Source organism: Podarcis gaigeae, assembly GCF_964106915.1.
Source record: "Podarcis gaigeae genome assembly, chromosome: 12".
In the NCBI taxonomy this organism is placed as follows: domain Eukaryota; kingdom Metazoa; phylum Chordata; class Lepidosauria; order Squamata; family Lacertidae; genus Podarcis; species Podarcis gaigeae.
This window is the reverse complement of record NC_139688.1, coordinates 38,152,647-38,177,838: the sequence shown is the minus strand read 5'-3', so window position 1 is coordinate 38,177,838 and position 25,192 is coordinate 38,152,647. Positions and strand designations below refer to the sequence as shown.

Here is a 25,192-nt window from a genome sequence, read left to right as displayed (position 1 = left end):
AGGTAGGCAGGAAAAGGGAAGATTTTACCTTCTATATGTTACACAATAATCACCTAACACATATTTCTTTTAGCTGTTCTGATCCATCTGCATCAGGCATCCATGGTGGCAAGATGTCAAGGCAAGCTGTTGGTGGCAACAACAACAACAACAACAACAACAACAACAACAACAACAACATGGATGCCTCTGAGCGAGCAACTTTATCCAACAAAGGTTGGAGCTGAGCTAAAGCATTATGGGTTTCTTCAGTTCAGCATTCCCGAAGCTGAATACTGTGGATCTTAAAAGACCAACCTCCTGCTCGAAAGTCTAACACTCCTTCCCCTTTCTGTGGACTTTGACCTGGTGTACTCCCTGCTCCATTGTTGCGTGGAGACAATCAATTCCTCTGATGAGTCAGGCTCAGGAGCCAACATCTGTGGATGATGGAGCAGCCCTGGACTCTGAGCTTGAGGCTGGGCCTCTGGGTAACAGCAAACTCACAGAATGCACTAGTGCACATATGCTTGGGTGCTTTAATGAGGGTGCAACTCCCTGCACATTGGTATTTTAAGGATGAAGACCTGTTATTCACCTTGTGCTTGATGTATGTATGGGGGGGGGGGGAATCACTGGAAAACTAGTGTATTTCTACCAAACACAAACACAATTGTAGAAGTAAAGTGGCAACTTAGAGCTAGTTACAGGTAGGTAGCTGTGTTGGTCTGCCGTAGTCGAAACAAAATAAAAGAATTCCTTCCAGTGGCACCTTAGAGACCAACTAAGTTTGTTACTGGTATGAGCTTTCATGTGTTATCTGAAGAAGTGTGCATGCACACAAAAGCTCATATAAAGAACAAACTTGGTCTCTAAGGTGCTACTGGAAGGATTTTTTTTTTATTTTGTTTTGGCAACTTAGAGAATGCCATGCATCTATGTTACCTCCCCTGTGTGGATTTTCCAGGGTCTGGAGGTGACATGGATGTACATCAGTCCCATTTCAAAACCATGACACACAGGCACCACCAAGCTTCAGTAATAGCCTCTTAACATGACCGGTGAGAATATTTCAACAAGGAAACCTCTAATGTGCCGGAAATAGATATACACAGAGTCACTCACTGACACATAGCTGGGTATTTCATCTAATATTCCTAGCCAAGAAAGCAACTTTACAGCCTGCACCCATTGTCAAAGGAGCACTGGCAAGTGTCAGCCTCTTTCCTGCAACTGAGCCTTTATGGTTATCCAAATCCAAATTTATACATGCTCCTGGGGGTGGCCCCTTCATGGACAGTGTTCTCGAAGCTACCAGCATGAGTTTGACCAAACTGTGGGAGGCAGTGAAAGACAGGAGTGCCTGGCGTGCTCTGGTCCATGGGGTCACGAAGAGTCGGACACGACTAAACAACTAAACAACAATAACAACAACACTGGGGGTGGGGTGTAAGCCTGTTTACTGACAGCGGAGCGCCAATCAAAGCCACTTCCTAAACAATATATTTCAGTTGCCATATTCTGTGAGGCTCCACATGTAATGCCGTCTGCAGCTGGAAAATGCCCAGGCTGCAGATCAGGCACGCCAAACCTTCAGATGTTTTGGACTACAATTCCCATGATCCCTTACCACTGGTCCTGTTAGCTAGGGATCATGGGAGTTGTAGGCCAAAACACCTGGAGGGCTGCAGGTTGGGGGTGCCTGCTCCAGATCTTCTGAGTTGATGGTGACTTCTACAGTGTAAGAATATGAAACATTTCCAAGCCTGAGCTCATGTAATTGGCATTTAAAAAGACTGGGAGGGGAATGCTTTAGATTAGCAGGGGGGAGCACTGTTTCCCTCTAAAATTCCTTACCCATTTTGATAAAAACTTTTATTTCTTTTTTCAAGCAAATACATCTACTGCCATTATCTGTGCTTCCCCAAGTATGTACCTGCATTTTAGGATTTTATTCCTGGCACCATAAGAGAGCCAGCATGGTGTAGTGGTTAAGAGCGGTGGACTCGTAATCTGGGGAACCGGGTTCGCGTCTCCGCTCCTCCACATGCAGCTGCTGGGTGACCTTGGGCTAGTCACACTTCTCTGAAATCTCTCAGCCCCACTCACCTCACAGAGTGTTTGTTGTGGGGGAGGAAGGGAAAGGAGAATGTTAGCCGCTTTGAGACTCCTTCGGGTAGTGATAAAGTGGGATATCAAATCCAAACTCCTCCTCCTCCTCCATAACAGTAATTTTACTATCTTCTCATCTTTACCCAAATAGTTGGAGCTCCTTGGGCCTGAACTTTATTACAATAAAATTAAGAACATGTAATTATTTGTGCGAAATTCTCGCATGAACATGCAATTTAGCAGTTGTGCTGTATTTATATTGCATTTATAAGAGCATCAGCAAAAAATATAATTTTGAAAAACCTTCCACCACATTGCTTTTATTAGAAATGCATCCCTAATTCCATACATTCGGTCATTGATGTAACCTACTGCTAATTATTGTTCCTCTAATGACTATCTGGCAATACTATTCTGAATCACCTCCCAGGCATTACTGACATCCAGCTACACGTAAAAAACCTTGCACTGTTATAAAGTGTTTATTCCTAAATGGTTCTTATCTCCTATGACATATTTTTAAATATGACTGAACAAATGGATATGGGGCTTCAAAATGTCACTGGGTTAATTATTATTTTTTGGCATCCACAATATACGGAAGGCTAGTGTCTATGGCTGTTTAGCCATGGTGGCTGTTCTAGCGAAGGGAACATCCTGCCTCACAGAAAAGGGTGCATGCAAAGAAGAGCATAAACATAAGGAAAATCTGCTGGATCCGACCAATGGCCCATCTAATCCAGTATCCTGTTTGCACAGAGGCCAACCAGGTACCTGTGGGAACTCTCCCTGTGGCAATCACACAGGGTCCCCGGACGTTTGACGGTCTATTGACCCTGTGCCACCACTGTGATTGCTTTCTTCGCCACCAACCCGTTTCCCTCAGGTACACACAGAGTCCAGACAGTTGTTAACATTAACAAATAATCAAGTTTATTTTTATAAACATGAACAAGTTTAAGGTTTCAGTTAATTTTTCTTGGCAGTTTCTTAATCTTAGTTTCTTTACTGACCCAATGTTCCTAACAACTTCAAACTGATTATCCCAACTATCCCAACTCCACCTAACAGTTCCTCTCACTCTCTCACCACACAACACGACCAACCCACAGACTTATATCCTCCCTCTTCCTTTACCAACGCCCAACTCTCAGCTGACTTCCACACACACCAACTCTAACTCCTATCAGTTTCTCTCTGGCCAATCACATCACACTCATTTAACCCTTTCCTTATGACCCACCTAGGAGGCAAACGCCACACTCTCCTTCTGCAGTTTCCAGCAACTGGTGTTCATAAGCATACTATGCCTGGAGGCAAATCATAGCTTCCATCATGGGTAGCAGCCACTGACAGCCTTAACCTTCATGTATCTGTCTAATCCTCTTTTAAATCCATCATCGGGACTTCAAAGAACCTCACAGGCAACAAGGTGCTGCTAAAATTAAAGGTTCACCCATTTATTCCTCCTGTCCTTCATGGGGGTCAGGGAGTAGCATGGTCAAAATGATGTTATAGCAAGAGACTGGCAAAGAAGATTGCAACTTGACACATATTCAGGAATGAATCAAAGCTAAAATAGATTTGGATTCATTTCAGGTTATATATTTTGCAACCTCTGTGTCTTTTCAACCCTATATGGCCAGCCTTAAATCCATTAATTGTGTGTCTGCTTTAAATCTTTCTGGTTTTCCAGTACATCCAGCCTTCTCTTACAGCAAATGCATTTCTTCCTCTTACCCTTGCAATCACGACTGGATCCCAAGACAGAAGGCAGAAGCTTCCTTGGACAAAAAAGAAGAAGAAAAGAATGCAGAACTTGGAAAAAACAACAAAAAACCATGAGACCAAGCCTGGCTACAAAAACAATTAAGGAAATGTTAGAATATATTCCCCACTAACATAGCAATGAAGCTGAATTACAACAAAGTTTTCCGCAATAATTAGGGTGATGTTTTTATTAGAAGAGCTGTGAATCCTACACAGAATATAGAGTAGGATTAAAAACCATGCCTACAAAAAAACACAAAAAAGCTCCCATTGTTCAACTTAATTGTCTGCAACTGACAGTGATAACAGAAGAAGAAAAACTAGGCAGCAAGAATAGACTTTTATTTACATATGAAGTATAAAGCCTGAGAAAAAGAATCTGAAATCAGAACATGGCCAATAATTGAAAAACAGATTTAAGATAAGTAATGCTATTTTCGGGAACAGACTCTGATAGCAATGAATGCTCTGGCAATAAGTGAAGAATGAAACTGCACCTGTCATGTGTGTACAAGTGACAGGATAAAGCAGATTGTGTATGAAGCAGCCAAACCAGTACGGAAGATGGATTAAAATCACATGTTCTTATGGCCAGAAAAGAACAAGTGTATATCTGATAGCTAAGGATAGAATTATTATCATTTAATTAGGAATTTTTAAAAGGAAGCTACACTACTATTTAAAATGTCGAGTAAACAGCCAAAGAGCCACTTCGCACATTTTACAAAGTTGTTCAGATCTAGTAAAATGGAGATGTGAGTCAGGTGATTCTTCCTCTGGAACTTAGCAATGTCAGAGAATTCTGACAAAAATGGAAATGGGAGCAGAAATTGCCAATCTTTGCTTATTCATCCCATGTCCAGGACAGAAATCAATCCAGCAAACACAATCAGCATTCAGTTTCAGTGCTGCTTGGAGTCCACAAACAATACACAATTGATTATTGAAATGAATTGACTTTGCATTGAAAGGAATGGTGTGGAATAACATAATGTTGCCTAACGGCTGGGCCGGCTCTGTCAAGTAATATAGATAATATATCTCCAGGTTCCACTGACCATTAGCAATAATCTTTTATGAGCACCACGCTTTGCTTTTCTTGGAAGAAAAGTGTGCCAAAGTGATTATCTTAGTAGCTATTACCCCACATGGCACGATCATAAATCAGCAGAATCAGCTACAGCATTTTAAAAGCATATAACAAGCAAGGAACAAGTATTAGAATGCCCATCAGATGGACAACCTATGCCCTATGAGATAATGCTAGATGTTGTTCCAGATTGAATTGCTAAAGATCTGCATGCTTTGAAGTTTCAGCGAGCAGCTCTTCAGTGAAAATGGGTCGGTATACATGTAAATTTAAAACAACTCAGAGCCCGAAGAAAGGCTAGGAACACAATCACTGATACCACAAGCACGAATGAACCATCAAGACTAAAACCTAAAATCTGCTATCTTCAAAATATTTTGAGGATGTACAGTGGTACCTCTAGTTACGGACTCGATCCATTCTGGGGTGCCATTCGCACCCCGAAAAGTCCGTAACTAGAGTGCTGCTTCTGCGCACACACGCAGTGCGATAGAGCGCTTCTGCACATGCGTGAAGCATGCAGAATGCTTCTGCGCATGTGCAAAGCGTGCAGAACGCTTTTGTGCACGCAGCAAAACCTGGAAGTATACACTTCCGGGTTTGCCACATTTGCAAGCCGAAAAGACGTAACATGAACCCAACACAACATGAGGTATGACTGTTGTGTAATTACATTAAAGGAATCACACCAGAGTTGTAACCATTTCTAGAAGGGTAAGAATGTGAATCTGCTGTAGCAAAAAATACCACCAGTCTTGTGGCACCTAATCGATTTATTATGGCCTTCGCTTTCATGAACCACAGTCCACTTCAACAGATGCATCAAATGTAACTCTGAGTTAACAGGTGCATGTAACATGAATGTGCAACCATGGCTGTTCCTCAATAGCAGTCAGCGTGATGGGGCACAACCACAGAGGCACCTACCCAACGTGAGTTTACCTGAAGAGCCTGGGGCGGCGTAGAGCAGCAGCAATTTTGGGGTTATGTGTACGTACCAGTGGATACAGTTCTGTGCAGGAGCACGGTACATCTGCGCAGGTCTAATCTTGCTGCCACTCTGCTCTATCCCACCTCTGTCCAGGTAAACTGCAATGATGCCGGTGACACAAGAACAGTGGCACATCACTGGCAACTACTGATGCTCCTTAGAAATAAAATAAAAGAATCCAGATACGACTTTCTAAAATGCTGCACATGTCATAACTATAGAAACTAACCACCAAATTTGGGGGGGGGGGTCCAAGTCAGTATTGATGCTCTTAACCCAAGACAACAAATACCACTTAAATTAGAGAAAGCAACTTGAACTAAGGCATTGACCACAAAAGTGGGAGCCAAAAATACTTGGGATACATATGGCTTACGAGCAGCAGAAAAGCAAGCAAATCAATGAGGGCCTCTGTAGTTTAAATTCACCATCAGCAGAACAAAGAATTGTATAGATTGGCAAATGGTTTGAACAACATCTTGAAAATGTAATGAGGTCAATACAGTTAAGATCAGGCACATTATTACCAACAAAAGTGGAGCAAATTACACCATATTATGTAATTCAAGTAATGGGGAACTGGTATTAATATGGAGACCTGGTCCTTAGTCAATGTTATATAAAAATAACCAAGCATAAGTCCAAGTATATTAAAATAACTTCTCTATCTCTCCACAGCTAGTCTCCATATCTCTTGGATTCGGCTGCAGATTTCCACAGAAGATGATGTGACTTCTATGAGAAATGCAAATGCATTTTAAGCAATGTTTTAGATTTAACAAGATCCTTTCCAAAAGCGAAAGGTTTGTTAACCCAGTCGGATGTTGGATCCTTTTATAAGCTCCGGCTCCATATGGATCTTGCTATGGAGCAGCTGCAAAATAGTAGCCACACATCACAAAAAGCTGCCTTATCAGCTCTAAGAAGCTAGTCTCTTGCCCAACACAAGTGCTGTCTTGAGCTGTGGATTATCAACAATGGCTTGTTCCTTTGTAAACAGCAGCTACTCAACTGGCCCTGGGCAAACTCATTCCACATTTCCTCAGAAGTGGCTAACAGGTGCCCACTTGTGTAAGACTACCACAAAGCCAAGTATCTCCAAAACTGACCACTTGAAGCTTTGCTTAGTAGTTACAGTGTGAATCAAATATCTTATTTTTCAAATTTGGTTAAAGTTGTCAGGAAGGCTCAAAATACAGAATACTAACCATGTTTCTTATGGTAATAATCTGCCTCTTTCTCTGGCACAAGCAACAGTAGATCTGAGGCACACCCGGTACCTGATTTTCCCATGGGATCTTAAACAAATGAGTCTGTTCTAGGCTTTGCCTTAAAAGCCCAGCTCATACAGTGTACACAATGAAGAGAGATATTGTACAGGACAGAAAGTCATAATAGTAATTATATTTATGAAGTGTCGTAACAAATGCTACTTTCAAGCCCACATGTTTTGATGCTTAATTTGTTACAAACTGACTGCTTCAATTACAGCAGGGCCAGCACTCCAAATTCACAAAATAAGCTAAAAGGAACCCATACAAAGACAAGATCTATTGTTCTACATTTTCAGTTCAAAGGAAGTATCTGGTATGAATCAAATACAACAAGCAATCCAAGAATTTAGGAGAGCTTGACACCACCAAATGTCTGAATAACCAGTAGGTACTAATATAGAAGCTTTCTCATTTATCATAGAAGAAAAACAGTCTGAATTCTGGAGTCTTAAATACACTAATCTGGAAGTAAATTGCACTGAAAATCACCAAAGTGGGTGCAATTTTTTTCTACATGCACCCATCTGTCCCTAAGGATCTATTAAAATTTGTATTCAGTACAGTGAGTAACACATGTAAGAGCCACTGATACAACCATAACCACCTGAAAGCAATGCCCATTGTAGTGATGGTTGAGAACTGTGTTCCTATATATACACTACAGTATAAAACTAGGGAACATATTTAGAAAAATACAACTTGAGATAAATAAATCTTGACTGCCACATGCTCCTCACCTGGGACAATTCCAGCTCGAATGCCTGATAAAAAAAGAGGTCAGATCTCCTGTCCTGTACTTTTAACAGCTGTGTAGAAAGAAAGAAAAATCCAGCCGGTGTAGCTCACATAACAAGCAACACTGTCTGAAATTCTCTCTTCTTCCAAAGTATTAAAAGTGTAGCAATTGTGTCCTCCTTTTCACCTTGCCACCTTAAAACTAGAGTGGACCTGACTCCCGCCACTTTTTTGCACATATGCAAATGCCTTGAGAAGTGTAAAGTACAAATAGCATTTTTTTATTATAATCACCACAGAAAGAAAACAATTTCAATTTAAGAGCTGCCATCTTGTCCTAGTGGCACAGTGTATTTTATATGGTAAAACGGATGAAACAAAAATAAAAAGGATGCCTTATTAAAGGACGATGTTAACTTATATACTGTACAATCTCATCATTTTCTTAGTGTTTAGGGCCCAGTGTTCTCCAAGTTCTGACAGCATCAGGTCAAGAAGGTCTCTCAGCATACAAACCATCTCCTGTAAAATACTGACACCATGCATTTTAGACACATGACCTTCCCCCCTCCAACGTCACACACATTCAATTGCTACTGAACCCTAACACCATCTGATATGATTGCTTGGCAACGTATTTACTCTGAAAATACACTCCAAAATATTATATGTTGTGCTCTCCTTATTGTGGCATTAAATAAAACCAACATATCTTTGAAAAATGATTTCCTTTCTTAAGCTGACATTTATTAAAGTGAGCTGTACTTTCCACTTCTCAGGCTGTTTCTCAGTGGCTGAGTTCTAGAATTAAAAAATATACATGGATTAGTAGAGTCAAGGAATCCAACTGGACTGATTCAAGGATCCCAGTTATTTATACTCATTTAGAAGTAACGAATGTTTACTGTTAACTGGGTAGCTACATTAACAAACCAGTGCTTAGGGTGATATGCCACAAAGCCTAGTTAAACTAAAGCATGAGAAATATTGAAGTTCAAAGTGTGAAATAGATTTTAAAAAATTAAGGTAGCAAGATAATGAAGCTATGAAATTTATATAGAAACCAAATTGTCAGTACTGTAATTAAAAAGTACTATCCTATTTTGACAAGTAATAACAAATAAATTATTAAAAGGCAAGTATTTTTGCTACTCCTATATAGGTTGGCTCATGGGTATGCAAACTAAGGCCTGGGGGCTGGATCTGGCCCAATGGTCTTCTAAATCCAGCCCGTGGACGGTGCGGAAATTAGCGTGTTTTTACATGAGTAGAATGTGTCCTTTTATTTAAAATGCATCTCTGGGTTATTTGTATGTTTCCACTTAACAGACTGTCTCTCCCCCCCCCCCACCTTTCTCCAAGCCTGTGGTTTTGTGAAAGATTGTGCTTGTAAAGTAATTATTGATATATCTTGAGCATTAACAACCCCCCAATGTATTTTACCATTTACTGTAAACACAAAACTTTTCAGAGACCTGCTTAGAGCTATGTCCTTGGCTACTGTTGACTGCAGCAGGAACCTTTGTGAGGAAATTTGTTACATTTGTCTAAACAGCTAGTTTCATTTGGCTGCTCAGCAAACCACAGTGCTTGAGTGGATTTAATTTAATTAAGATTAATTTACTAATACGAATACATAATATTTACATAGTCTTTGTTTCTAATAAGCTTTGATGGTATTAAGGAATTAGCTTTCAAACTGCAATATTGGAAACTAAAAGCACAAAAAAGCAGACCCCAAATTACCATGGAATAACTAGGCATCGTGTCACTAAAGAAAATGCACCAAATCCCAAATTGGTAAGTTTCCAAGGAAATTTATATTGTACGAGGCACGTCCAACAGGTAGATCATGATCTACTGGTACATCACTGGCTCCCCCAAAGAAGCTCAATAACTTTGGCTCCCCTAAAAAAAGCTCAACACTTTTGTCCTACACCCCCCAAAAGGGGGTAGATCACTGCCAGTTTTTAACTCTGTGAGTAGATCGCAGTCTCTTGGGAGTTGGCCACCCCTGGTATATACCATATCTGTGGATTCTTATATACAGTTTGCAAAACGATTTGAAATGAGAGCAATTTGGGAAGCATGCAGAGGGAGAATTGACTTTCCTGAGTAACAAGCTGCCCTCAGCAAATCTGGGAGGTTTTCCAGGCCTGTGTTCTAGTTTAAAACTCCCTGTTGTTCTTTCCTTTGAACAGCAACCCTTCTGAAACTAAAACCGTTCTTAAACTGAGGCGTGCTTTCCCTAATGAGGCCTCCCACCGCCGGTGCCCTTCCACCATTCGGATTCCGTTCTTAAATAGAGGTAAAGTTCTCAAACCGGGACACTATTTCCGGTTTTGCGGAGTTTGTAAACCAAATTGTTCTTAAACCGGACTGTTCTTAAACTGAGGTACCACTGACAAAGAAAAAAACCCTTCTTTTTGCCAGCTGGCCCAGTTGCCTAGTCTGGAATGGTCCTACACACAAACCCTTCGCAGGGTTCCTGTCCCCATGGAGGGAGCCCTATGTGTGCACATGTGTCTGTATATAAAGGTAAAGGGACCCCTGACCATTATATAAAGGTAAAGGTAAAGGTAAGGGGACCCCTGGCCGACTCTGGGGTTGCGGAAGCCAGCATACAGCTTCCGGGTCATGTGGCCAGCATGACTAAGCTGCTTCCGGGTCATGTGGCCAGCATGACTAAGCTGCTTCCGGGTCATGTGGCCAGCATGACTAAGCTGCTTCTGGCGAACCAGAGCACCACACGTAAACACCGTTTACCTTCCCGCCGAAGCGGTACCTATTTATCTACTTCCACTTGACGTGCTTTCGAACTGCTAGGTTGGCAGGAGCAGGGACCGAGCAAAGGGAGCTCACCCCGTTGCAGGGATTCGAACTGCCAACCTTCTGATTGGCAAGTCCTAGGCTTTGTGGTTTGACCCACAGTGCCACCCGCGTCCCTATATAAGCCCCTCTATATTGGCATCTTGGGAGTGGGGCTAGCTGCATGTGCTTGAAAGCCCCATCACACTTTTGGTACCTACAGATACTGCATGCAGAGAACTACAGTGTTAAGATTGTTTTATACTACGGCCAGATCATGCATATATGTGTTTGTGTGTTGGTAAATGAAGCACCGATGAAAACTTCCATTTCAGCGCAATCACCTTTTCTGTTATGTTGCCATTGTTTCATTAGGTTTTAAAATGATGACTGATGTAATTTTAAAGAATTATAGGTATTCTTTGGTATGGTTTGTTTGCTACAGTTTTTTCAGCAGAATACAGTGTAGATGTACTTGAAGGGAATAAATTCTTGAAAAAGCAATTATATTGTGGGTAGAGGAATTCCATGTTTTCTCTATAAGACAATTCCAAAACCACTTTTCACCTCTGCAGGCTGAACTTGTATTTTTCTTATGTTGAAGCTTTTTTCTAACATTGTGAATTGAAATGTTTTATTCAGAAATCTCTGGAAATGGATATAAGGAGCCATGGGTCAGCAAACTTATTCATCAGGGGGCCAGTCCACTGTTCCTGAGACCTTGTGGGTGGCCGTACTATATTTTGAAAAATAGTAATGAATTGCATTGCCCTAAAAATACATTTTCCTGAGCTACACCTATTTAGATCATAGCTGTCAACTTACAGATTGGAAAATAAGGGACCAGCAGCCACGGAAATAAGGGATCAGCAGCCAGAATAAGGGATTTTCAGAGCACGGGTATGTTCAACTTCTGAGCCCCTCTGAGCCAAAGGCAGAAAGCCCAGCCAGCAGCCGAACGAAGCCTCAAGCGGTGGTTCCCATAGCGCAGCAACCCGGCAAAGGGGATGCAGAAAGGAAAACTACCGTCATCTCTCCGCTGGGAAGCGCTGAGCAAAGGCGAGTCCCCAGGCAACACGGCCGATTTGATGGCGCAAGGCGTGCAAGCGCCACCCCCCAGTCGTTCTTAGACTCCTTATTGGGTGAGCAACGCAGCCAAGCAACACAGTTGGAGCCTCCCTCCTCCCTGGCCGGCAGGGAGGGAGGGAGGGAGAGGAGCTGCTTCCTTTGAAACCCAGGAAATTTAAGGGACATCATCAATAAGGGACAGCAGCGGGACATGGCGCTGGGATAAGGGACTTTCCCGCCAAATAAGGGACGGTTGACAGCTATGATTTAGATCTATCACAATATCTGACGTATGTTTTAAGTTGCCTCGTTTCATTACTTCATCGGTCTTTTGGCTAAAATCAAGGGTAGTATTTATTCTTACAAGTTGTTTCATTTTATGTAACACAGAAAGATTTCTAAAAAGAAAAGCTAAGTAACCACTAGAGTTTGGCACCCACCGCAGAAGGCAAAGTAGTTTTGGGGAAAGAACTATTCAATCACGTTTTTCTTGGAAAAGCCAATTTGACTTCCAGAAACCCTTAGTTTCTATGTATTATGTAAACAGAGTATTCTTTTATTTTGCCCAAGGAATTTCCCATATTTCCACTGCTACCACCCAGCTGAATTCAAAATTCTGTAGAAGCTCTCCATAACAGCCCAAGAGGGGAACAGATGAAGAACTTTTGAATTAGGAATGACCCATTTGGTACTCAAATCCTGCTGAAAACCAACCTGCACATATGCCAGCCTTCTCCAGCTTAGTGCTCTGCAGCTGATGTTGGACTCCAAGTCTCATCAGCCCCAGCTAGCCCTGCCAATGGTCAGAGACGATGCAAGTTGGAGTCCAAAACATCTGGAGGGCACCAGGTTGGGGAATCCTGATCTAGCCTACTCTGCCAGTGGTTCTCCATGATTCCAACAGCAGGCTTTCCAAATCGCATTCTACCTGTTCCTTTGAACTGGAAATAACAGCAACTGAATCTGGGGCCTTCTGCACCCAAACTACAACTTCTGCCATTAATATATTGTTCCTTCCCTTAAGCACATTAGCCAACTGAAACCCCTATTGCCCAAGACACAAGCCAGCCTCTCAAGGGCACTTAGACTGATATTACTTCCTAATCAGCATAGTGGGATTGCCCAAGCCCAAGCTTCCTCAACCTTTGGCCCTCCAGATGTTTTTAAGACTACAATCCCCATCATCCCTGACCACTGGTCCTGCTAGCTAGGGATCATGGGAGTTGTAGGCCAAAAACATCTGGAGGGCCAAGGTTGAGGAAGCCTACCCAAGCCTATTTGCTTCAGAAAGCACAATAATTATTAGAGCAGGAACTCTACCTGCATAGTTTGTGGCATCCTAACATCAAGAAGATCTGTAGATTCTTAACTTCAAGAAGCTTTGCAGAATATAAAGTTTTATTAAGAATAAGATAAGAATAAGATAAGTGCATGTATACTGCTGTTAGAGACTTAAGGGAACTTCCTGGTATACAACCCTGTAAGGGGGCAGGTTCTTTCTCAGTAACTAATCCCAGCTCACCACTGGGGATCCTGACAACAGGTTGTAAGTACAAGTTTATTAAATTTGTGAGGTCCATGCCTTTACACAAAATACCAAAATACCACCACCACAAACAGCACCTCATAACAGGGGAAAGACCTATATACCAGGTACAGTTCAGATAATACTTTTATTCCTTTATTTTCACATGCTACTTTCATGCACAGCTTGTGTATTAGCTTATCTAAAATGGGAAGACCCATTTAACCTTCTCATACAGATGAGGGTTTTGGGGGACCTGGAGCACACAGATGGCTCTAGAGATATCACACGGCACCAAAACATCCTTGTTCTTAAACATGCATGTAATGTCCCGACTAAATCCTTAAAAGTTCAGGTGTAATATAGCTTCGCTTGAGCCTGGTCTTTCACTCTAGCCATCAAAGTTTAGCTGAAAAATCATGGCATGTGTTAAGGGATCAGCAAACTTTTTCAGCAGGGGGCCAGTCCACTGTCCCTCAGACGTTGTGGGGGGCCAGACTATATTTTGGAAAAAAAATATGAACAAATTCCTACGCCCCACAAATAACCCAGAGATGCATTTTAAATAAAAGCACACATTCTACACATGTAAAAACACCAGGCAGGCCCCACAAATAACCCAGAGATGCATTTTAAATAAAAGGACACATTCTACTCATGTAAGAACACGCTGATTCCCAGCTCATGTCACATGCCATGAAAAATGTCCTTAGTCTTGCAAATTTATCACAAAAGTTATTAGTCCCAAGAAATGCATGTTAGTATGTGTGTATCTTTCTTTATCTATTTATACCTTAAAATGAAACTTCTTCTTTTTTTACAATTTTTCTCTACATGCATCATACCCCCCCAACTGTCCCGATTTAAGTGGGACAGCCTATTTTGGGGGCTGTGCTCTCATGCAAGTCACATGACCCACGCAGGAGCACAGCCTTGAAAGGTGAGCATCCCAATTTTAGTATTGGGCAAGTGGGAAGGCATGGGATGTGTTCCTACCGTCAGTGAAAGGGGTTGTGCCTTTACACTGCAGCTGGAACATCTGCACAAGCCACTGTTCCTGTGCAGCAGGTCACAGGATCAGGCAAAATACTGAACCGCTTCTAGCACAGCTACCAGAGCAAAAATTCCTAACCCAAACCATATCTAGTAGCACACAATTTTTCACCTGATTGCTCAGGCCTTTCATCTATGCAATGCACGCTAGCTAGCTATAAATACGTCAAGTGGAAGACAGAATAATTTCATGCCTTTTGGAATTACAAAAAGGAGAATCAAAATGATAACTGATAGATAGGTGACAGCATGAATGCCTCCATCCCTGAGCAGTTTCTGCCCTCTCAACAATAATTTGGAAAGGGTTTAGGTGTGATTAAAATGGCATTTGGAATTATAAGAGTAGGTAATAAAAGTATGCAGGTGTAGATTACCTTTGTGTCTGTTATGTCTTATACATTCCAAACAAGTTTTTAATTAAGCTCGCTCAGAATTAAAGAATCCTGCCTTGTAATTTGCCACTTTTTGCCTAGGACTAGTTGTAATTGTGCTCTGGCAAGCACCCAAAGGGCAAAACTACCCAAGCTTGTCAGGATCAAGCCCACACCAAGTGTTGAACTGATATCCTGAGGAATGTGAAATAGGTATGTGAAGAAACTAGGGCATTTCAGAGACCAGTTGTGCCAGCTGATCTCTTTAGGCAAGATTGAGCAGTTGCCTAATATTTCTAAAAGCTTCCAGGCCAGTCTTGGTTGCTCATTTCAGCAAAGAGGGTCACCTCCAGACAACCTATTGAACGTTCATCCCGATTTGTTTGCAGTGAGGTTAGACAAGGTCGCATGATGCGACTGTTATTCCACACTTTAGTGTACATTTTCCCATCACATTCCCTATCGCAAATAGTCCAGTAATTCTGAGAAGCAGGTTTGTTGCACAAAAACTCCACATCAATTTCAATTGCCCAATCTGCATTCGACTGCCAGCACAAAGTCAAAGAGAAACTGCATGAATGCCATTCTGTCTGGTCTGCTGCCCTGGGTACTCTGTTTTTCACCTACCATACAATTTGGTAGGTGCAACTTGTTTTTTACCTACCATTCAGAAAGCATACCTAATTATTCTGAACCAAAAGGAATCCACTATATTATTTCGTTTTATTTCAATTATAAGTATATGGCTTGATCTTTGAGGCACAGTTTGCAGCTTTTGGGGGAAGTTGGTGTGCCAATTTTTTACCCTAGTTCTCCTACTGCTTCTTAAATCAACGCTCCCTGAATGGCGCATGAATGACCCCCATCTATCAAAGCAGTAGTAAGAACAGTAACAGTCGTATTTTATATTGATTCTGTACTTTGTCCATAGAAAATGTGTCCTTTGCAAGAAGCAGAACGTCTTATGATGGAAAGTCAAATGAGAAGAAATAATTATATATAATCTGCAAAATTATTCTTCTTAAACCCAACTATGCTCTGGCTGTTCATTTTTAAAAACTGGACTATGTAGTTAGATGCTATTAGAAAATGCTCAGAAACTTGCTGAGTTCTGAGAAATAAAAACCACAGACAGCCAAAATGCAGCTGCATGAAGTCAAATGCGCTGGACCCACATAGACTGGAAACATCACTTAATGGGAAAAAATACTGACATTTTTACTGAAAAGTATATGAAACAGATATGGTGGTTACATCTTTTATTGGACGTACTTCTGTTTGAGTAAAGATACACTCTAAAATGAGGAATAACACCCCATCAGACATGAAACAACACAGAGCTTAAAACTGAGGCATAGCGAGGAATACAAATGTGTTGCATTTAAGAGCAGAAATGCAGGGGGAATATTTAAAATATTTACAAATGGGAATAAGAATGTCTCGTGACATTAAGCTCTTGAACACTTAGTTAATCCTTCATATGCCAGAGCATGATATAATTACACCAGTCCTTGAGCCCTATGGTACTATATAAACCATAGAAGCATTTTAATTTAAACATCATAAAGATGCCAAGTTATATATATTTTTCAAAAATGCCCCAAAGATTTGATTCCTCTCAACTTATCTTATCCCATGCTGCCCCACCTCTTCCAGCTTCCAAGCTGAATATGTATGGTACTCAGTATGCCTCCAGATGGCTACTCTTTTGTGGTGATTCACATGCATAGAATCATTGAATTGGAGAGTTAGAAGGGACCACCAGGGTCATCTAGTCCAACTACCTAGATTGCAGAAATCTTTTTGCCCAATATGGGTCTCGAACCCACAACCTTGATATTAAGCCTCTCATGCTCTACTATCCTGCAGGCACTCAGCGGAAATGTAGGTATATGCAAATAGGGCTCTGTAACCCAAGGGCAACAAATCCACTTTTTAAAAAAAAGAATTATTGCAGTTAGGAAAGTGATGGAGAACTGCCCTGAAAAGTGAGGGGTGAATGGATTATTAACATGGAGATGTGCAACTTCCCCCATTCCTGCCCCACCAGCAAGTCAGGATGCATGCTCATTGTCAAATAACTGCACCCTAAACAAATTGGAAGCAATGCTCAATAAAGACCAGGCATAATCTAACTACCATGTAAGCTTTGTTCGAGCAAAACAGGAAGAATGCTGACTAAATAGGTCATCTGGAGGAGACCTGAGTGCTTCTTTTTTTCCACTTCCACAGCATTACCCATTTCCCTCATTTTACTGTGAATTATCTTAATCTGTCTTTTGATATATAAGGAAGCCTTCTGAGTAATGTAGATTAGTGGCAAGAGTATACTATCCGCATGAACTGGACCACAGGTTTAGTCAATATAGGAAATGCTGAAGTACAGTGGTACCTCGGGTTAAATACTTAATTCGTTCCGGAGGTCCATTCTTAACCTGAAACTGTTCTTAACCTGAAGCACCACTTTAGCTAATGGGGCCTCCCGCTGCTGCCGGAGCACGATTTCTGTTCTCATCCTGAAGCAAAGTTCTTAATCCGAGGTACTATTTCTGGGTTAGCAGAGTCTGTAACCTGAAGCGTCTGTAACCTGAAGCGTATGTAACCTGAGGTACCACTGTACCTCATGAGTGTCCATTGGTCTAACTCTGTGTAAGATTGTCCTGTTTATTCTATTCTTTAAAAAGCTATTGAGAAAAAGAATGGAGATTGCGCATAACTGCTAAACTTAATCATATACGAACTATCTACCTTATCTGGGTTCAAACATATCAAAAATTAGATACCAGCTTTCAGCTTTTCGAATCCTGCCCTTCAGTATAAGATACAGGTTCTGAAGTTCTAGTTCATGTGAAACATGAACTTCAGCATTTTAAAAATATGTAGTTTGGACTCACCACAGAAATTTGAGCTTCTCTTGATTCAAGAATGTGTTACCTCTCCCCACGTGAATCTCACAATTTTAATGTGCAAGATTCATCACATGTTAGAGTGCTAGGTTTTTTTAATTTCACAAAACAGCATTCAGTGAGAACCTGACTAATGGGCTTTTAAACAAGCTGTTCTCAGGTGATGACTGCTTACAGCTTCATCTTGCCAAAAACACCATTCCAATTCTAGTCCTCATAAGCATACACACTGAAGTTTTCTACTACTAGCACTAATTTTTACAGCTTTAATGAAGGAAACACTTGTGTCTAATTTTATTAACGAAAAGAAAAGCTTTCAAGAAGGTGACAGAATTCTTTACTAAACATTTACAGTGGGAGTATTCAGCAGAAATAGAAAACCTTTAACTTAGGCTCCTATCCTAAACACACTTACAATGCACACACTCAATGGATGCAATGGGACAACTTTCCAAGTAAGGAATTGCATTGTGCAGCTGCAATCCTACGTATACTTAGTAGAGAATAAGTCTATTGAAATCAATAGGACTGAATAAACAAGCATAGGAATGGTTGCCCACCTTTTCTTTTGGGGAAAGGCATTTACGTACAAGCTGTCTGCTTTGATAACATCACTCTCAAATCTATTCATGAAACTCAGAAGCTATAATAAAGAATGGAATAATAAGAATCTTGATGCAGCTTGACTTGCCTTCCTCCATATTTGAGAAGCACTGTTTTCCATGTTGCTCGCTACTAGTTCACCTCCCAGATAATATAAGCAAGAAATTGCCACACATCACCTATGAGTTTGGCTCAGCCCTGCATGGAAGGCTTACCATCACACACACTAATCCACCTATGTCAGAAAATGAAGAAGAATGTCAAAGTGGGTTGCAACTGCTTGCTCCATAGGACTTGGTAACTGAACAGGTGTAATCACACTTGGGAGGAACTGCTCAGCCAAGCACAGATATTTTTAGAAACTGCTGGTGTTCTGAGCAATGACGAGAGAATGGCTTGCATTATTCAAAATAGTCATACTCCAAGTAGTGAAGTTGAAATCAATGGACTTCAGTCACGTCCATTCATTTCAAGGTGTCTACTCTGAATAGGACCAACAACGTGATTTTATTCATCTTCTTGCTTGAGCAGGGTGTGAATGTGTTACGGTATCAGAGGTTTAACGCTGGCATCTTCCATCCCCACCCCCGGAACGATTTACGGATCGAATCGTAACTGTCAGGTTGGGTTCAGCAACCTCTTGCAAACCAGGGACACAACCATCGACGGACAAAAAGGATTTAGGATGCTGCACTTTCCCCAAATCTATGCAGGAAAGCACGCACCTCACCTGCTCTTTTCTGTTACTCCTCCTGCCCTTTTGCATGCAAAGTGGAAGAAACGAAAGGAAAATAACTTGGTGCCAAAGAGATTCTCGTCGCAGCCAGGTCCGTCCATCTAACTAACATAAATAAACAGCATTCCGGAAGGCTAGGAGGTAATCAGGAGACAAATCCTGCCGTAAGGGGCGATTTAATTCACACTCTTTTTTTTTTTTAACTTACCGGAGGAAACCGAGGAGCCCGACAAACTGGAGTTGCTGGAGGTGGCCATCCTCTTCCTCTTGGGTTCCTTAGTGACTAGCCCAGGTGCTGCTGCTGCTACTGCTGCTCTCCGGCTGCCGCCCCCGACCCATTGCAAAGTGCCGGAGCCGCGCTGAGCAAAGCAGCAGCAACAGCACCCGCTACCGCTGCTGCTGGCGCCGGGGCTCGCCTTGCCGCCCAGCCAAACAACGTGCTGCTGCTGCTGCTGCTGCCGCAGCTCCGCTCGCGCCCCTTTCAGCCTCCGCGAGGCGGTGGAGAAGCCGCCCGGGCTGCCCGGCGAAGGGCCCCGCGCTGCGTCCAGTTCCTTTCTCCCCGCCGGAGAGGAGGAGGAGGAGAGGAGAGACTCTGGAGCCGCCCCGCCAGCTCCCTGCCTTCGCCTTCCCTCCCTCCGCCGGAGCGCCTCACTCTTGACAAGCGAGGGAGAGAGCGCGGCTCCACCTCCTCCGCCGCCGCCTCAGCTCCCCTCACTCGCGCGCGCACACAAAGGAAGCGGAGGAGAGGCGCACGGGCTGCGGGCTGCTGCTGCTCTTGCCCTCAGGGCGGGCTACTGAGGGCGCCCAGCCCGAGGCGGGAAAACAAGGCGAGCGGCCGAGCGCTTGCAAGCAGGCACCGGCGGGGCGCCGCTCCTTCCATGTGCCAAGGCTGGTCCAGCTTCGGGAAGCCGAGGCTGCCGGTCGCGCCGCCTCCGGGCGGGGGGCGGGGAGGGGCGGACGGGGTTGGGGAGAGGAGGCTAAGCCCGAGGAGGCGCTTCCCCAGGCGGCTGGCGCTGGTGTGGAACTTCCCGGCTCTCGTGCGGAGGGAGAAAGGATCCCACCACCTCCTCCGCCGCCGCTGGGCTAGGGCTCGCGCTTCTCTCCCCCCCCCCCCCAAGTCTTCTTTCATAATTTACTTTATGGGAGTCTCTCTCTCGGCATCTCCCATTCCCCCAAGCAGACTTCCGAACAAACATAACAAGCTGCGTTTGCCACAAGAGCATAGGAACATGCTGTTCTCTTTCGGTAAAACTAGCAGTCTTTTGTTTAGGTGTCCCTGCCTTCCTTCAGTTACCTGCAGGGTTTTCCCTCCCTCGGATTGCCTCCGGATTGCCTAGATCAGAAAGGAGGGCTGGCCTGCAAGAGCCCCCTCTGGAACTCTTCTTGCCAGTTGGGGTCCATCAGTGTCTGATTTACGGATAAGCTGAACGAGCAATAGCTTAAGGCCCCACTCTCGGTGGTGCCCCCAAAAAAGTTAAAGGGGAGAAAAAACACCTGGATGTACATTTCCAAAATATAAGATAAAAAACAAATAAAATAAAGCCTACTTACAGCAACAGTGTTTTGTGTTGTGTAGGCTTCTTTGATGTAAGGAATGGGCCCCACCTGCTAGCCTGCTCCCTAAAATATCACTGGTTTGCTCATTTCTATATATAGGGTGCCTACATTCTGCATGGACTTGTTGCATGGCAACATGTGCAAATGGCTTTAGATACCTATTTGGTTCATAAATTACCATATAGCATATATTCAACACAAAAGCGACATTTTGTTGTTGACAAAGGACAGCTGGACATAAAAAGGGCCCCATTACCTTCAGTAGTTTAGGGCCTCATCAAACCTAAATCCGGCCCTGGGATCGATTCCCTCCATTGCAAGCACTGCACATGGTCTTATTTATTATTTTATTATATTATAATATTATTATATTATATTATATTATATTATATTATATTATATTATATTATATTATATTATATTATATTATTATATTATATTATATTATATTATATTATATTATATTATATTATAATTATTTCTTTATACTCCTGTAATAGTGGCCATGCTCATTCATGAGGAAGGCTTCAGGAGTAAACGTGAGGGACACCTGCTGCCTTTTCGGGAGAAGAAAAGGTTAAGGAGTAAACCCTACACAAATCCAGAATGGAACCCCCAAGGAGGTTGGATGGCGCCTTGTTCGCCTCCTTCTGGCAACTAGCTGCAGCCAAGCTGGTGCCAAACATATCTCTGCTTTCCTTTGGACCATATCAGCGAGGACGAGAAGACAGCCCAGGACCTCCATACACACTGCCTAGGCTTGCATGGAGGTCACTTTTGTGCCACTAAAACAACGCAGGAAGCAGCAGTTACAAGCTGCCAGACTCTGCAGCCACAGCAGCTGCTGTGATTCTCCAGCGGTTTGGACTGGATTAATATACTGTATTTAAGATAATCTCCCCAACCAAAAAATGATCAGTTTAGATATAACTTACATTAACGTGCCTTTGTACTGTCTACAGTACACCTATGATTGCAGAATATGCCCCAGATATACTGTAGTACTGTAGCTTTGACAGCTAGAATACCTCCTTTGGTTACTGTTATTGTTACATTTTGAAAGTTAAATTTAAACACCTAAGAAGAGCCCTGCTGGATCACCTACTCCAGCATCCTGTTCACAGTAGACAACCAGTTGCCTCTAGGACGTCCACAAGAAGGACATGAGCACAGCAGCAGTGCCCCTGTTTGTGCGCCTCAGAAACAGGTATTCAGAGACATACTGTATCTGATCCTAAAGTCAAAGGAGCCCTGCCAAAAAAAGAAAAGGGAGGAAGGGGTTTGCTTGTTTGCAACCTTAACTGTAAAATGAAATACAGATGCAAAGTGGCCAGGAAGAATCTCACAAGAGCCATGCTACCGTAATCACCCTTTTTTTGATGAGCTGTTTCAATTCCCAGAGTTTAGCCTTGGGAAATTTACATATAATGATGTTCTCGGCAATACTGACATCCAATACAGTGGTGACAGAACAGTTAGTTTCAGCGCTCAATTTGAGTCAGTGGTGGCTGAAGTTGGACCTCAAAATCTTTTCCAGAAGCAGCTCCTTTTAGTTTTTCAGTTCGTAGACTGCAGAAGTTTCCTCTGCAACAGGCATTAAGCTGTGACTGCCGTATGAACACATTGTTCTTTCCCTGCCTTCCATTATCTTTTGAAACTGCCACCATGCACCTTTTTATTAATATTTATTAAATATGCATACTGCTCTTCATTCAAAGATCATGGGGCGGTTCACAACATAAACAAACAAAATGAAAATGCAAAATATATAATAAAACAAAAACAAAAAAATAAGGCTGAGACCTGACAATGAAATATATGTGCTTGCTTTGCTAATTGCTAGCTCTTCACCGATATGTACAATACAGCATTGCTTTATTTGTAATTGAATGAAACACTGTCTGTATAGGGAACAGTTATGGAACAGTTCAGGAACCCCTCTGGTGGCAGCTCAGTATAGCTCATGCAATACAGTATTTAGTTATTAGTAATGTTTGCTACCACACCAGGTTCAAGGTTCTGGTTGTAATATACAAAGCCCTGAATAACTTAGGCCCAGGTTCCCCTGTACAGCCCAAGTCAATTGCTTTATGGACCAGAAGCGTGATTCATGTCAATGCAGAGTTTTGCTTTCAGTGTTGTTTGTGGGCCCATCTATATGAAGTTAGATAGGTACAGTCCCTACTGAGATGCATGGTCAAAATGGTTTTACAGTCGTACCTTGGTTTTCAAACAGCTTAGTTCTCTAATGTTTTGGCTCCTGAATGCAGCAAACCCGGAAGTGCCTGCTCCAGTTTGTGAACTATTTTTGGAAGTCAAACGTTCGACGGGGCTTCCGCAGTTTCTGATTGGCTGCAAGAGCTTCCTGCAGCCAATCAGAAGCTGCACTTGGGTTTCTGAATGTTTTGGAAGTCGAACGGACTTCCGGAACGGATTCCGTTTGACTTCCAAGGTATGACTGTATTTCAAAAAGCCTTTACAACCTGAATGCTTCTCAAATGTTCTTTTTTTTTTTTTTTAAGGGAAATAGATTTCAAAGACAGGAGTGCCTGGCGTGCTCTGGTCCATGGGGTCACGAAGAGTTGGACACGACTAAATGACTAAACAACAGATTTCAAAAGAAAAACCTGCACACACAACACAAATAGCATCCATATTAAGTGGGAAACATTCAACACCATGAAATCGATAGGTCAAAGAAAGTCACAGCGGACTGCTAAAAGAAACAAAAGGTAATCTCAGTATGAATAAAAATGCAAAATTAGTTTGTTGTGCAATATAATAAACAGTCTTCTCTGTTAACACTTTACTGCACAAGTTACCAAGGGTAATCTCTAAAGTGACATCTTTGCTACCAACATTTTGAAAATGCCCATGGGGCTTTTCCAGACAATCAGTCAATAATACATGCCACAATGTTTTAAAAGTCCCTTCAAATGTCAATAGCATAATATCCCATGTGTAGACAATACACGGGACAATAGCCACTCTGGTGCATATCTCTTTGACTTAGTTAAATGAGGGAGGCTGGGTAGAACAGGTAGATTACCTGCTTCCAAATTAACGAGTCACACAACAGGAGAGAGAAATCTCTTTTTCTTCATATATCTCTGGTTGAGTCCTCTGAAGCTGAAGGTACATAGCAGCAAGAGCATACCACCTCAAGTTTAGAAAATAATGCAGGCACGTGCGGAAAGGAAATTCATGCTGTTCACTTATGACATCATACATAAGCACCTTGTAATGATTTGTTGTTGTCGTTTAGTCGTGTCCGACTCTTCGTGACCCCATGGACCAGAGCACGCCAGGCACTTCTGTCTTCCACTGCCTCCCGCAGTTTGGTCAAACTCATGCTGGTAGCTTCCAGAACACTGTCCAACCATCTTGTCCTCTGTCGTCCCCTTCTCCTTGTGCCCTCCATCTTTCCCAACATCAGGGTCTTTTCCTGGGAGTCTTCTCTTCTCATGAGGTGGCCAAAGTATTGGGGCCTCAGCTTCAGGATCTGTCCTTCCTTGTAATGATAGAGTTTGTAATTTAGTTATATTCCCTTAGTATTAAGAAGTTCCCCTAAATTCGCATGATCCAGTTCCAGGGGCATTCAAGTCACTGCAAAAGTTTCTTATTAAAGGCTCTGAAGAATGAAGTTGCTTCAAGTCATTCCCTCATTCCTCTAGCTTGACTGTAGACCAGTTACAGACCTGGTTTATAAATCTCCTTATCCTCACAGGTGAGTGCAATCACTATATCTTTCTATGCAGCTTGAAGATGTTCCTCTTTGCCCAGACCTTTGCAGGGCTCTGAGCTTTTGTATCCAGCTGTGAAATTATTAGTGCAGGCTTGTTGTATTGCTGAGATTCTACTGGAGCCTTTAACTGTGATATATGGTTTTAATTTTTGCTGTTTCAATGGCATTGGGATTTTCTATTGTTAGCTGCCCTGAGATCATATGTGCTGAAGGGTGGGACAGAAACGAAATGAGCAAATAAATAATAAAATTAATAAATATAATGTCCAAATAAGTTCCTATTTACATTCCGCAGTCATAATTAATTTGCTATATATTGGGTGTAAGCACTGCATTTTTCCTAAGGTTCAAATTGCTGTGATTTGAGTGCAGGGGAAATGTGATGTCCTTAACAACGGAATCACAGCCTCGAGGCAAGACTAGTAGAGGGCACAGAGAGAAAGAAATGTACATATATTTCACACAGAAAACAATGTGCAGAAAGGCCCACTGAGAAGCAATATTGGGAGAATCAGGTAAAAGGATGAGATGTGCATTTTGTGAAACTCAGAGACTTTTCATCAGCACTGCATGCCTACTCCTTGCATCTAATGTCTCCAAAATTGTCTATAGCAATTTCCTGGCCTTGCTGCACTTCCTACCTGCATTTCCAAAGCATTACTAGGGGAGTGTATATGAGGGTGTGCATCAATATCTATGCCACACAGCAGACATGGTGCCAAAACTGCATTGACATTATGCCAGCATTGCAGCCTGACTATAGAAGCACAAAGGTTTTGGATCAATTTGCTGATACTCTGTTCTGGGTGCCCTGAGACTGAATGTCCTTCCCCACATCACCGATGGATGTATCCCTTCTATATTTAACA

The 25,192-nt window shown here is 42.3% G+C and overlaps 1 protein-coding gene across 1 annotated transcript in view; it reads right to left on the bottom strand.

The window, feature by feature from the left end:
* Window positions 1–20,039, bottom strand: part of CHN2 (chimerin 2) — a 146,952-nt gene extending 126,913 nt beyond the window's left edge. Inside the window, exon 1 of the mRNA XM_083705989.1 lies at window positions 19,230–20,039. Within this exon, the coding sequence (XP_083562115.1) occupies window positions 19,230–19,278 (49 nt within the window). The 5' untranslated portion in view covers window positions 19,279–20,039. The remainder of the gene's footprint in view (window positions 1–19,229) is intronic.
* Window positions 20,040–25,192: the final 5,153 nt, after the last annotated feature.